The sequence below is a fragment of the Priapulus caudatus genome, unplaced genomic scaffold (assembly GCF_000485595.1).
Source record: "Priapulus caudatus unplaced genomic scaffold, Priapulus_caudatus-5.0.1 Scaffold1233, whole genome shotgun sequence".
NCBI classification, from domain to species: domain Eukaryota; kingdom Metazoa; phylum Priapulida; class Priapulimorpha; order Priapulimorphida; family Priapulidae; genus Priapulus; species Priapulus caudatus.
In genome coordinates this window covers 35902-47836 of record NW_014578294.1, presented here as the reverse complement: position 1 = coordinate 47836, position 11935 = coordinate 35902, and the positions used below count along the sequence as shown (strand labels likewise).

The 11935-nt window shown below is 51.0% G+C and overlaps 1 protein-coding gene across 1 annotated transcript in view; it reads left to right on the top strand.

Moving 5' to 3' along the window:
• LOC106815906 (E3 ubiquitin-protein ligase UBR5-like) overlaps positions 1-11935 on the top strand; it is a 66237-nt gene that overhangs the window by 27766 nt on the left and 26536 nt on the right. The window contains exons 21-35 of the mRNA XM_014820434.1: positions 198-309; positions 805-959; positions 1274-1462; positions 2107-2188; positions 2564-2677; positions 3105-3201; positions 3780-4000; positions 6124-6277; positions 7260-7485; positions 7804-7895; positions 8320-8466; positions 8663-8787; positions 9698-9824; positions 10274-10376; positions 11859-11929. Of these exons, the coding sequence (XP_014675920.1) occupies positions 198-309; positions 805-959; positions 1274-1462; positions 2107-2188; positions 2564-2677; positions 3105-3201; positions 3780-4000; positions 6124-6277; positions 7260-7485; positions 7804-7895; positions 8320-8466; positions 8663-8787; positions 9698-9824; positions 10274-10376; positions 11859-11929 (2015 nt within the window). The remainder of the gene's footprint in view (positions 1-197; positions 310-804; positions 960-1273; positions 1463-2106; positions 2189-2563; positions 2678-3104; positions 3202-3779; positions 4001-6123; positions 6278-7259; positions 7486-7803; positions 7896-8319; positions 8467-8662; positions 8788-9697; positions 9825-10273; positions 10377-11858; positions 11930-11935) is intronic.

Sequence of the window (11935 nt, the reverse complement as noted above, 5' to 3'; positions counted from 1 at the left end):
ACATTCCTATCAAACCATCATACGATTCCCCCACCCACCCTCATTCTATTAAACATCGTGCGATCGCCACCGACCCACACTTTGTTTCAAACACACCATGAGCGATTCCTCGCCACCCCCACCCACTTCTATCAAACATCACGCGATTCTCCACCACACACATGATTGTGATCGTGGTAAATGTGAACGCGCTTCAGGTGATGAAATCGTCGAGCAACCAGCGCGTGCCAGACTGCTTCGTCAAGTGTCCACGGAGGGTCAACCTGTCCGAGCACGGTCAGATACTGGCCATCACGGTCGACCCACAAGGTAACGTAGCGGAGTCGGCGCGGCATCAGGCGTCGTTAGAGTGGCCAGATGCTGGCTAGATTGATCATGTTTAACTCGATTTCTGCCTTACTATCGACATGTTCTAGTCGCTTCGTGCAGAAGTTATAATCGTTCTATGGGAAAGTCGAATGGAAAATTAAAAATTTTTATTTTTAATGAAGAAAGAAATAACAATATGAGTATATTTTAAATGAATATAGAAAATAGAAATAAAATATATATAAATAGAAGTAATATTTTTTAATTAATACGTATATATATATATGTGTGTGTAATTTATATAAATATAAATGTAAGTAAAAATCATGAACAATAATTAAGTAAGATTCTAGAGATGAAAACAATCATACTTGTTTTCTACTAAATATTTTTTTACCCAATGATCTGTGGCATGTATAGTAATTAGTAAAAGAGTCGATGATGAGAAGAAGTGGCTAGGGGTTTAATGTGTCGCCTCGCGCTATGTCGTTCCAGGTATCCGGTGCATTGTGCGGGGCAGGTGCAAGCTAATGTACATTGTGCACAGTCTGAGCACATCCAAGGTGGTGCTGGAGGCAGCCTTCCCAACGAACATCGATGCCTTCTCTGGCCTCAATCCCAGCTCAGTAGCTATGTACAACGGTGGAGAGGTAATAAAATGCAGTGATATAAATTGCAATCGTAATATATATCATGTAATTGTATAAATACCTACTCTATTGGTATCGCGTATTTGCACCAATTCTTCTGTGAGCCATGCTGTTATCATTTATTGTATTTGTACTTTGTCATTTTATTATTATAACCTTATGCATTTTTACACCGTTATACATTGTACATTATGCATTGTACATGTTCGTTGTCGTTACGACGAATGCAGGATCTGTGTTGTGCTTGCCTGTCCGTGTGAAGTATGTAGTGCACTTCAAGTGTGCATGTAGACACGTAAGCATTCTGTGCGCAGGACTCGATACTGCTACTGCAAGACGGCAACAAGGCGCTGTACCCGATGGCGAGAGATTCGCTCGACGGCATCCGCGACCCGCTATGGACGAACCTGCTGCCGGTGCGCTGCCTCGGCATGACCGTGCAGTCTCTCACCGTCACGTCGACGATGAAGAACAAGGCTGCCGTCATCGTGCTCGCGTTGGAGGTACGGCAGCGACGAGCGAGCGAGAGCGCGAGAGGTCACGGTGCCGCGCCGAGTGTTTTGTTCCTAGTGCAAAGGTGGCGTTAGCGGTGCCACGCCGAGTGTTTTGTTCCTAGTGTAAAGGTGGCGTTAGCGGTGCCACGCCGAGTGTTTTGTTCCTAGTGTAAAGGTGGCGTTAGCGGTGCCGCGCCGAGTGTTTTGTTCCTAGTGTAAAGGTGGCGTTAGCGGTGCCACGTCGAGTGTTTTGTTCCTAGTGTCAAGGTGGCGCTAGTCTGAGAGATTAATGGCTGCGATCGGAATTGTTTAAGGACGGCTTGACAAACCTATTCCACCAAACTTCCTACCTGAGAGAAAATTGCCTTGGGTGCCATGCTGAACGGTTGTTTCTAGTCTAAGAGATGGTTTTAAATAGGCTTTTCCATAAGGATGGTTTGAAAACCTATTCTATGTAAAAAGTGGTTCTACTTCCAAAAAAGTCTACTTATTGACCCTACGTGAGACAAAATTGCTTTAGGTTACACACTAAGACACTGTTTCTCGTGTTAAGATAGCCTTGCTGAGAGAAACTGTGAAGTATGACAGGATAAACTGTGTGTACCAGTAGCGTTGAGTAGGATGTTGAATATCTGTTTGACATGTCGTTTCAGAACCAGCTACTGATACCGTACATACTGAGAAGTGACGTGGAAGCAGTCAGACAGGTGCTAGCCGTACTGGCCACCGATGCGGGTGAGTAACGATGACAGCTATGTGCAAGACTTCCCGATCAACGTTCCAAGTTGCTACATAATTGTGTGTTGCAAGCTCATTTAACATTTATAATGACCATCCTTTTTGGATAATGAAACGGAAAACTGTGTTATTGAGTCTAGCTTGTGCTATACTGTCATTGGTCTCTATTCGTTGTGTTACCTTTAGTGGAATAGAACATTTTTCAAGTGTTGGATGTACATTATAATTAAATTCAGTTACATTTGATTAGAAATAGAAATAAAATAGAATAGAAAAGCTATATTAATGATAACCTTCGCTGGGAATAATCGGGGTTCTGTGTGAGAAAAGCGAAACTGCTAACATAACATGGACTCTATATATCCCGCTCAGGTGCTAGCAAGTTGAACAGGGTGCTTCTGGAGCGCTGCGATGGCAACAGAAACCTACTGCACGTGGCTGTATCTGTCTGCTGCCCTACTTCCAACAAGGAGAGCAATGATTCAGGTACCCAGCTTATTCACTCGCAGTATCTTTTAGAACAGACTTTCGAAGTATAAGAAAAAGTTTATTGCACGAGGTTTAAAATAAAAACGTTAAAAATAATGCATGAATTTGGAAGAATTTCGCAAGGAAAATAGTTGGCGGCAACAACATCATTTTATAAGATGAATGCATGTCACTACTACCAGTACCTCTACAAGTCGCACACAACACCTTAGACGAAGCGTGGCTACGGCAAAATTCTTCGGCGTGTTTCAAGCGTTCACACATCGAGAGCAAGACGACACGATAGAGTAGTCATAGTATCGTATGTAATAAGAGATTAAAGTAAAAATTTAATACCACGTAATTCGCATGTGCTAGCGAGTAGGAACCCGGGCGTGTGAGCAGCTGGTGCATGGGTTTCACCGTGTGTCGCGTGTGTTTGCAGATGCGTTCAGCAGCATCAGTGAGACGCTGAGTGCGGTGGATGCTCTCACGAGCGCGGTCGGCACGGGAGCGGGAACCAGCTCTTTCAGCGCTCGCAGGTAAGCGTTTGAACGAGGTTACCACGCCTCCCTTGCTATACTATTGGTCGGTCAAGCCAGACCAGTTTATACGCCGCCTGTCACGGCAATGATTGGTTATAGCTACCTGTGAACGATGATGCTAGGGTAGATGGGTTGATTCCACTCGGCCACTGATAAAAAATAATTTTAAGATGGTACGTTTAGTGTGACGTTCGAAAATCGTAGTAACGTTACTGTAGTCTCTATCGCTAGCAGTATCACAGCAGATCAGCGTGACCGCCAGCTTGTTCTCCTTCTTTGTTAACTTGAGGGGGGGGGGTCTTTCCTCATCTAGAAGCTTTTCAAGCCCCGTGTCGGTAACTGTGAAGTAACCTGTGAATCTAGAATGCTAGAAAAGCAGGTCTAAATTCTACAAACAGTGTTATATCATGTTCTTTTATGTTCTTGTTACGTTCTGTTATGTTTTTGTCTTCAAACGTGAGTTTGAAACAAACGCGATACAGCAGTGTGGTGCGTTAACACACGTAACACAACGCGTAACACGTAACATGTGCTTAAACGAACCTATCGCGTAACGTGATTGCCTTGCGTCTCAGCAGCAGCGGCAGCGGCGGCGGCGGCGGCAGCGGAAACCTGCGTCGGTCGTCGTCGGCATCGATGTCGTCGCGCGTGTTTCCGGGACTGGAGGACGAGGAGGCGCACTCGCTCGGCATTCCCTCGTTCTCGTGGCCGGCGATGGACCAGGCGTTCGACAGCGTGCGCGCGCTCGCAAGCTACGGCAGCAGGACCAGCCCCAGCCGTGATGCCGGCCCGTCCGGTGCGTGCATAAACCAATGTGTGTGCGTGCGTGCGTGGGGTGGGTGCGTGAGTGCGTGCGTGCACGCCTGCGTGCATGCGTGCATGCATATATAGTAGTGATTATTATAAAATTTTCTTTCAAATCTGATTACCATGGTGTAGCAACGTATAGTATCTTGTAAAATAAAGGTCGTGCAGTCTTTCTCATTTAAAAAGTATGCTGGTGTTTCACACTGAATTAGTAACATGAGACTACATTCGTCATCACATTTATGGTTGTTATGGTTGATAGTGTGCTTGAGCGCGTGCGCGTGAGCGCGTGCGCGTGAGTGCGTGCTTGAGCGCGTGCGCGTGAGTGCGTGCGCGTGAGTGCGTGCGCGTGAGCGCGTGCGCGTGAGTGCGTGCTTGAGCGCGTGCGCGTGAGTGCGTGCGCGTGAGTGCGTGCGCGTGAGCGCGTGCGCGTGAGTGCGTGCTTGAGCGCGTGCGCGTGAGTGCGTGCGCGTGAGTGCGTGCGCGTGAGCGCGTGGCGGCGGTGGAGTGCGTGCTTGAGCGGGCGTGCTCCGTGTAGTGCGTGCTTGCGCCGGGTGCGCGGTGAGTGGCGTGCTTGAGCACGTGAGCGTGAGTGCGTGGCTTGAGCGGTGCGGTGAGGATGCGTGCTTGAGGCGTGGCGCGTGAGTGCGTGCTTGAGCGCCTGGCTCGTGAGTGCGTGGCCTTGCAAGCGCCCGTGCGCGTGAGTGCGTGCTTGAGCAGTGCGTGTGAGTGCGTGCTTGACGTTGCGCGTGAGTGAGTGCTTGAGCGGCCGTGCGCGTGAGTGCGCGTGCTTGAAGCGCGGTGCGTCGTGAGTGCGTGGCTTGAGCGTGGTTGCACTTTTGAGTGCGTGCGGCAGGAGTGCGTGCTTGGAGCGTGTGCCCTTGAGTGCCGTGCGCGTGAGTGCGGTGCTTTTGAGCGCCGTGCGGCGTGAGTGCGTGCTTGAGCGCGTGTCCGTGAGTGCGTTGCTTGACGCGCGTGGCTCGTAACAGTGCGTGCTTGAGCGGCGTGCGCGTGAGTGCGTGCTTGAGGCACCGTGCGCGTGAGTGCGTGCTTGAGCGCGTGCGCGTGAGTGCGTGCTTGAGCGCGTGCGCGTGAGTGCGTGCTTGAGCGCGTGCGTGTGAGTGCGGGCTTGAGCGCGTGCTCGTGATGGTGCTTGAGCGGCGATGCGCGTGAGTGCGTGCTTGAGCGCGTGCGCGTGAGTGGTGCTTGAACGCGAGTGCTGTCGTGAGTGCGTGCTTGAGCGCGTGCGGCGTGAGCTGCGTGCTGTGAGTGCGTGCGCGTGAGTGCGTGCTTGAGCGCGTGCCGTGAGTGCGTGCGCGTGAGCTGCGTCGCGCGTTCGAGTGCGTGCTTGAGAGAGTGCGCGTGAGTGCGTGCGTCGAGAGGCGCGTGCTCGTGAGTGCGTGCCTTGAGGCGGCGTGCTCGCGGAGTGGCGTGCTTGAGTGCGTGCGCGTGAGTGCGTGCTTGAGGCGCGTGCGCGTGAGTGCGTGCTTGAGCGCGTGCGCCGTTCGAGTGCGTGCTTTGAGCGGCGGGTGCTCGTGGAGTGCGTGCTTGGAGGCGGTGCGCGTGAGTGCGTGCTTCCGAGCGCCGTGGCGCGTGAGTGCGTGCTTGAGAAGCGTGCGCGTGAGCGGCGTGCGCGGTGGAGCGCGTGCCGCGTGAGCCGCGGTGCGCCTGAGCGCGTGCGCGTAGTGCGTGCTGAGGGCGCGTGCGCGGTGAGTGCGTGCTTGAGCGCGTGCGCGTGAGTGCGTCCAAGCGCGCATGTGTGCGTGAGTGCATTTCTGTAACACTGCTCCGTGCACGCGTGCGTCAGAGCGCGTGTGTGAGTGCGTGTATGAATGAGTACGTGAGTGCATGTGTGCATTAGTTCCTTTCTGTAACACTGCCCCGTGCATGCGTGCGTCAGAGCGCGTGTGTGAGTGCGTGTGTGAATGAGTACGTGAGTGCATGCGTGCATTAGTGCGTTTCTGTAACAGTGCCCCGTGCGTGCACGTGTGCATTCGAGCGTGTGAGTGTATTTGTGCGTGTGTGCGTGCGTGCGTGCGTGAGAGCGTGCATGCGTGTGCTCGAGGGCCCACGTGCCTGCGTTTCTGTAACACTGCCCTTGCGCGTCATCAGCAGGTCAGACAGCACAGCCGCTGCTTGCCTCCAGCGCAATCGCTCCCGTCGTCAGCGAGGAGAAGGAGCGCAGCAGCAACGCTCTGAAGATCGTACGGCTGCTGTGCGACTCCTCGGCTCTCAACCCGCACTTCATCAATCTTCTGTCGGCCAAGTGAGTTACTCAATAAAAACAAGCATTTCTTTAGCACTAAACCCTCACTCCATCAACCTTCTGCCAGCCAAGTGAGTTACTCTATGAAAGCGGGCGTTTATTTAGCAGTAAACCTTCATTTCATCAACCTTCTATCGGCCAAGTGAGTTACTCTATAAAAACAAGCATTTCTTTAGCACTAAACCCTCACTCCATCAACCTTCTGTCGGCCAAGTGAGTAACTCTTTGAAAACAGGCATTTATTTAGCAGTAAACCCGCACTTCATCAACCTTCTGTCGGCTAAGTGAGTGTTATATTCTGTCAGCCCTATCCTGCGACATTTACTCTAAAAAAAACGGACATTTATTTAACACTAAACCCTCAATTTATCAAATCATCTGTCGGCCAAGTGAGTTACTCTATGAAAGCGGGCGTTTCTTTAGCACTAAACCCTCACTTCATCAATCTTCTATTGGTCAAGTGAGTGTTGTAGTTCGTCAGTCCTATGCTGCGACATTTACTATAAGAAGACAACCATTTCTTTAGCCGTAAACCCTCACCTCGTCAACCTTGCATCAGCCAAGTGAGTATCGGCCGTAGTATTGCGTGACATGTTTACTAAACGAAAACGTGTGATGCTTTAAACAAATAAAAAACCTCACCTCACCTTCCCTAGCCTCCCCTTGCTTCACCTCCCCTTACCTCGCCTCCCCTCACCTCACCTCACCTCACCTCACCATCTCTCTCTCTGTGTCTCGTGTTCAGGGACGCGCAGGGACAGACTCCCTTCATGGCGGCGACGGCGGGCCGCGCGTACGGCGCCGCGCTGGCTCTGTTTACTCACCTCACCTCGCCTTGCCTCCCCTCACCTCACCTCACCATCTCTCTCTCTGTGTCTCGTGTTCAGGGACGCGCAGGGACAGACTCCCTTCATGGCCGCGCCGCGCTGGCTACATTTACTCACCTCACCTCACCATCTCTCTCTCTGTGTCTCGTGTTCAGGGACGCGCAGGGACAGACTCCCTTCATGGCGGCGACGGCGGGCCGCGCGTACGGCGCCGCGCTGGCGCTGCTGGACGCCGCGCAGCAGGCGGCGCGATCGGACGTGGCTGCGCTCGCCGCCTGCGTCTACCCGGCCGGCTCGACGCCCGATGACTCGCCGCTGCACGTTGTCTGCTGCAACGACACGTGCAGCTTCACATGGACTGGCAAGGAGCACATCAACCAGGTGAGGTGGGAGTGGGGGAAGTTCAGGGGGAGGGATGCAGGCAGCACATCTACTAGGCTCACGGGTCGCGGGGCAGTGCGGAGGCAGGGAGTGGGGCCAGCGCGGGGGCAGGGGCAGGGTCCTGGAAAACGGGCTGTTATTGTGTCAAACTGTCAATGAATCCATTTGAAATTGAAGTAATATCGATTCTGTTAGAATAGCAGGAAAATTTTGCTTCACGCAAGAGTTTGTTGACAAGTTATTGGCCCGGCAATCCGAGGCACATTCGGTAGATAGTGTATGTCGTGCGGACCGGCTAATCGCTGTTTTTTTCTGCAGGACATCTTTGAGTGTCGCACCTGTGGCCTCACTGAAACTCTCTGCTGCTGTACGGAATGCGCGCGAGTGTGCCACAAAGGGCATGATTGCAAGTAAGTGGGGCTTCAGGGTAGGGATGCAGTTACGTGTGTGGCCACGTTATATTAATTATTATCAAAATAATTGAATTCTAGCTCCACATTGAACTTAGCCGGTCACACACGTAGTGTGCACGCAGCTGTGAAGAGTTGCTACAAACACATTACATGTAATGCTGTTAGGTTGCTAGATTACTATCATTGTGCGAATTAACAAATGAATAATTTAATGTGCAATTAATGAGCAATTTAATGTGCGTTGAAGCTCACAGATTATTATTATTATTATTATTATTATTATTGTAACAGATACATTATCATTAACGTACTCTACATCCTGGTGGATGGCATGTGTATTTCTCAGTCATAGCTAACAATCTCGTAGCTAACGATCTCCTAGCTAACAACCTCCTAGCTAACGACCTTCACTGTGTTACAGGTTGAAGCACACTGCACCGACGGCGTACTGCGACTGCTGGGAGCGCTGTAAGTGTCGCGCGCTGGTTGCCGGTCAGCAGGGACCGCGGCTGGAGCTGCTCAACCGGCTGGTCAGCGACACCGACCTCGTCACACTGCCCAACAGCAGGTACGTGCGCAGCGGGCGATCATACTATTCTATTCTATATGCTATTATTTACTCTCTTATATATATTTTATTATATATGTATATATATATATGTTATATTATTATTATTATTCATATAGTAATTACTATACACTTACTATTAATGTTAAATTACTGTTATCTAATACTACCTATTTACGTGTGTCTAATCTTGCAGGAAGGAGAACATCCTGCTATTCCTTGTGCAGACTGTGGGCAGACAGATGATAGAGCAGCGTCAGTACAGGCAATCACGCAGCCGCGCCACCACCAGCATTGCCCGCAAACCCACCCCCATCGAAGGTAAGAGCAAAGCAACCTCTACAGAAGGATCATCATCTAATAGAGACGTCCAAGGCCTTTTCTCTTCACATGGGGATAGTGGCAGTGGATCTGCAACAGTGCATCCTGTAGAGATGATCGAAGTCTCTGCTCCTCACACGGGTAGTGGCAGTGGATCAGCGTCTCGTAGAGACGGTTCAGACCTCTGCTTCACACGTAGAATAGCATCAGTGAATCTGCGTCCCATAGAGGCAGTGTAAGCCAGTGCTTCACACGTAGAATAGCATCAGTGAATCTATATTTCGTCGAGACAGTCTAAGCCAGTGCTGCAGGGACGTAGTTTGTATGTTATAATTTATAGTAGAAATAATCAAGAAGAAGTATAATTTTGTGTTCACTAAAGAAATATATTGTTTACAAACAAACAGTCAGAGTCGCGTCGTCCAGTCTTTCCCGTTCCAACGGTCCTCTTCCAATGCTCTGCAGCCCCTTATATATGAACCCCGCATCCAATCACCGGCAAGCTCCTTCCTACTCCAACCAATCACACACCACCACTCTCTCTCTATTCGAATAATTGCGCGCGAAAGCACAACTGGTCAACAGCTGTGTACGGCGCCATCTATGTCTGATATTCCCCCAGCCTAACTATTTCTAATCTATATGCTAAACGCCCAACCCTTCTCTATGTACAACCAATACTATCTACAATTACTAATTCAATGTAACATCTGTGCAACATGTGTAAAACAGATGTTACAGTGCTTCACACATAGAATAGCATAAATGAATCTTCATCCCGCAGAGATGGCCCGTCTGGCCCTCCCCTCCGCTCCTTGGCACGCGCGCGCTAACTCTGCTGCATCGCGCGCGTCGGGATCGCGGCGACGACGAGAGATTGACGTTGATTTGTGCACAGCTGTGTTTGCAGAGCCGCCGATGCCGGACAGAGACCTGGAGCCACCGCGCTTCAGCCGCCGCGCCCTCGAGCGCATACTCACCGACTGGAAGGCCGTGCAGGCGATGATGATGTCCGGATGCAGCCGGCAGGAGAACAGGTAAAGCTGGGTTTACACTGCCAACTTTTTGTTGGGCGAATTGCGGAATTGTACCAATTTCGCAATTGACAATCGGCAGTGTAAACGCAAAAGTTGCTGGGCGAATTGCGGAATTGTACCAATTTCGCAATTGACAATCGGCAGTGTAAACGCAAAAGTTGCACGTCCAACCGATCGATAGCAGCTAGTTGGGAGATGTTCTAATTCGGCAATTCGTCAATTCGCCAACTCAAAGTTGGCAGTGTAAACCCAGCTTAACATGACGGTCTCGTACATCTTCTTCCTCGCTAGCTTCCTAGCCGTAAGTTGTAATTTTGACGGATGTTTCACGACTTACGAGTGTCACGAAGTGGCATGCGTGATGATGAAAATTTTCGTGAGTTTCGCGTAGCATTTGCTCTGTGCTTGTGGTTTAGGCAACTAAGTGCTCATGTATTTCTCTCCCTCAGTACGAGCGACGTGTACGAGGAACAGGTCTACTTGAAGTCGCAGAGTGGAACCACGTTGCTGGACAAGTTCACGCACTGTCTGCTGGTCAAGTGCAGCCTAGAGGTACACTTACAGTCTCACAGGCATCTGAGCAGTAGTTTTACGTGGATGTCTCCCTACTGGAGAATTTCTATCTCTAGACTAATGTCACTGTTATTGCTGGCATGTATTTTGTTAAAAGGAATTAGATTTAAATTCAGCTTTTATTAATAGAAAACAATTTCGATGAATCACCCAACATCTTTAATATCTGTAGTAAGTAATATCTGTAGTAGTAAGTAATATCTGTTGTAGTCGTACACTTACATAGTTAGACGTGTGTGTGCGTGCGTGCGTGAGCATGTGTGTGTGTCTGTGTGTCTGTGCGTGCATGTGCGTTCGCCGCACGTATGTGCTCTGTATGCGCTCTGTACGTGCTCACTGTACACCACACACGCTGCACACCACACTCGCTGTACACCGCACATGCTGTACTCCACACACTGTACGCCACACACGCTGTACGCCACACATGCTATACGCCGCACACGCTGTACACCGCACACGCTGTCCACTGCACATGCTGTACATTGCACACGCTGTACACCACACACGCTGTCCACCGCACACGCTGTACACCGCACACGCTGCACACTGCACATGCTGTACACCACACACGCTGTACACCGCACACGCTGTACACTCTGTACACCACATACGCTGTACACCACACCACACACGCTGTACACCACACATGCTGTACACCGCACACGATGTACATGGCACACGCTGCACACTCTGTACACCACACACGCTGTTCACCACACACGCTGTACACCACACACGCCGTACACTCTGTACACCACACACGCTGTACACCACACACGCTGCACACCGCACACGCTGCACACTGCACACGCTGTACACCACACATGCTGTACACCGCACACGATGTACATGGCACACGCTGCACACCGCACACGCTGTACACTCTGTACACCACACACGCTGTACACCACACACGCTGCACACTGCACACGCTGCACACTGCACACGCTGTACACCGCACACGCTGTACACCACACACGCTAGACACCACACACGCTGCACGCTGCACACGCTGCACACGCTGTACACCGCACACGATGTACATGGCACACGCTGTACACCACACACGCTGCACACCGCACACGCTGTACACTCTGTACACCACACATGCTGTACACCACACACGCTGCACACTGCACACGCTGCACACTGCACACGCTGTACACCGCACACGCTGTACATGGCACATGCTGTACGCCACACACGCTGTACGCCACACATGCTATACGCTGCACACGCTGTACGCACACATGCTATACGCTGCACACACTGCACACCACACATGCTGTACATTGCACACACTGTACGCACACATGCTATACGCTGCACACACTGCACACCACACATGCTGTACATTGCACACACTGTACGCACACATGCTATACGCTGCACACACTGCACACCACACATGCTGTACATTGCACACACTGTACACTGTTCGTCACTCTCTCGCTGCAGATGCTCGACATTCTGCTGACGACCGTCATCAGGGAGATGCAGCACGAGGCTGAGACACGGCGAGACGAGGCGCGGGT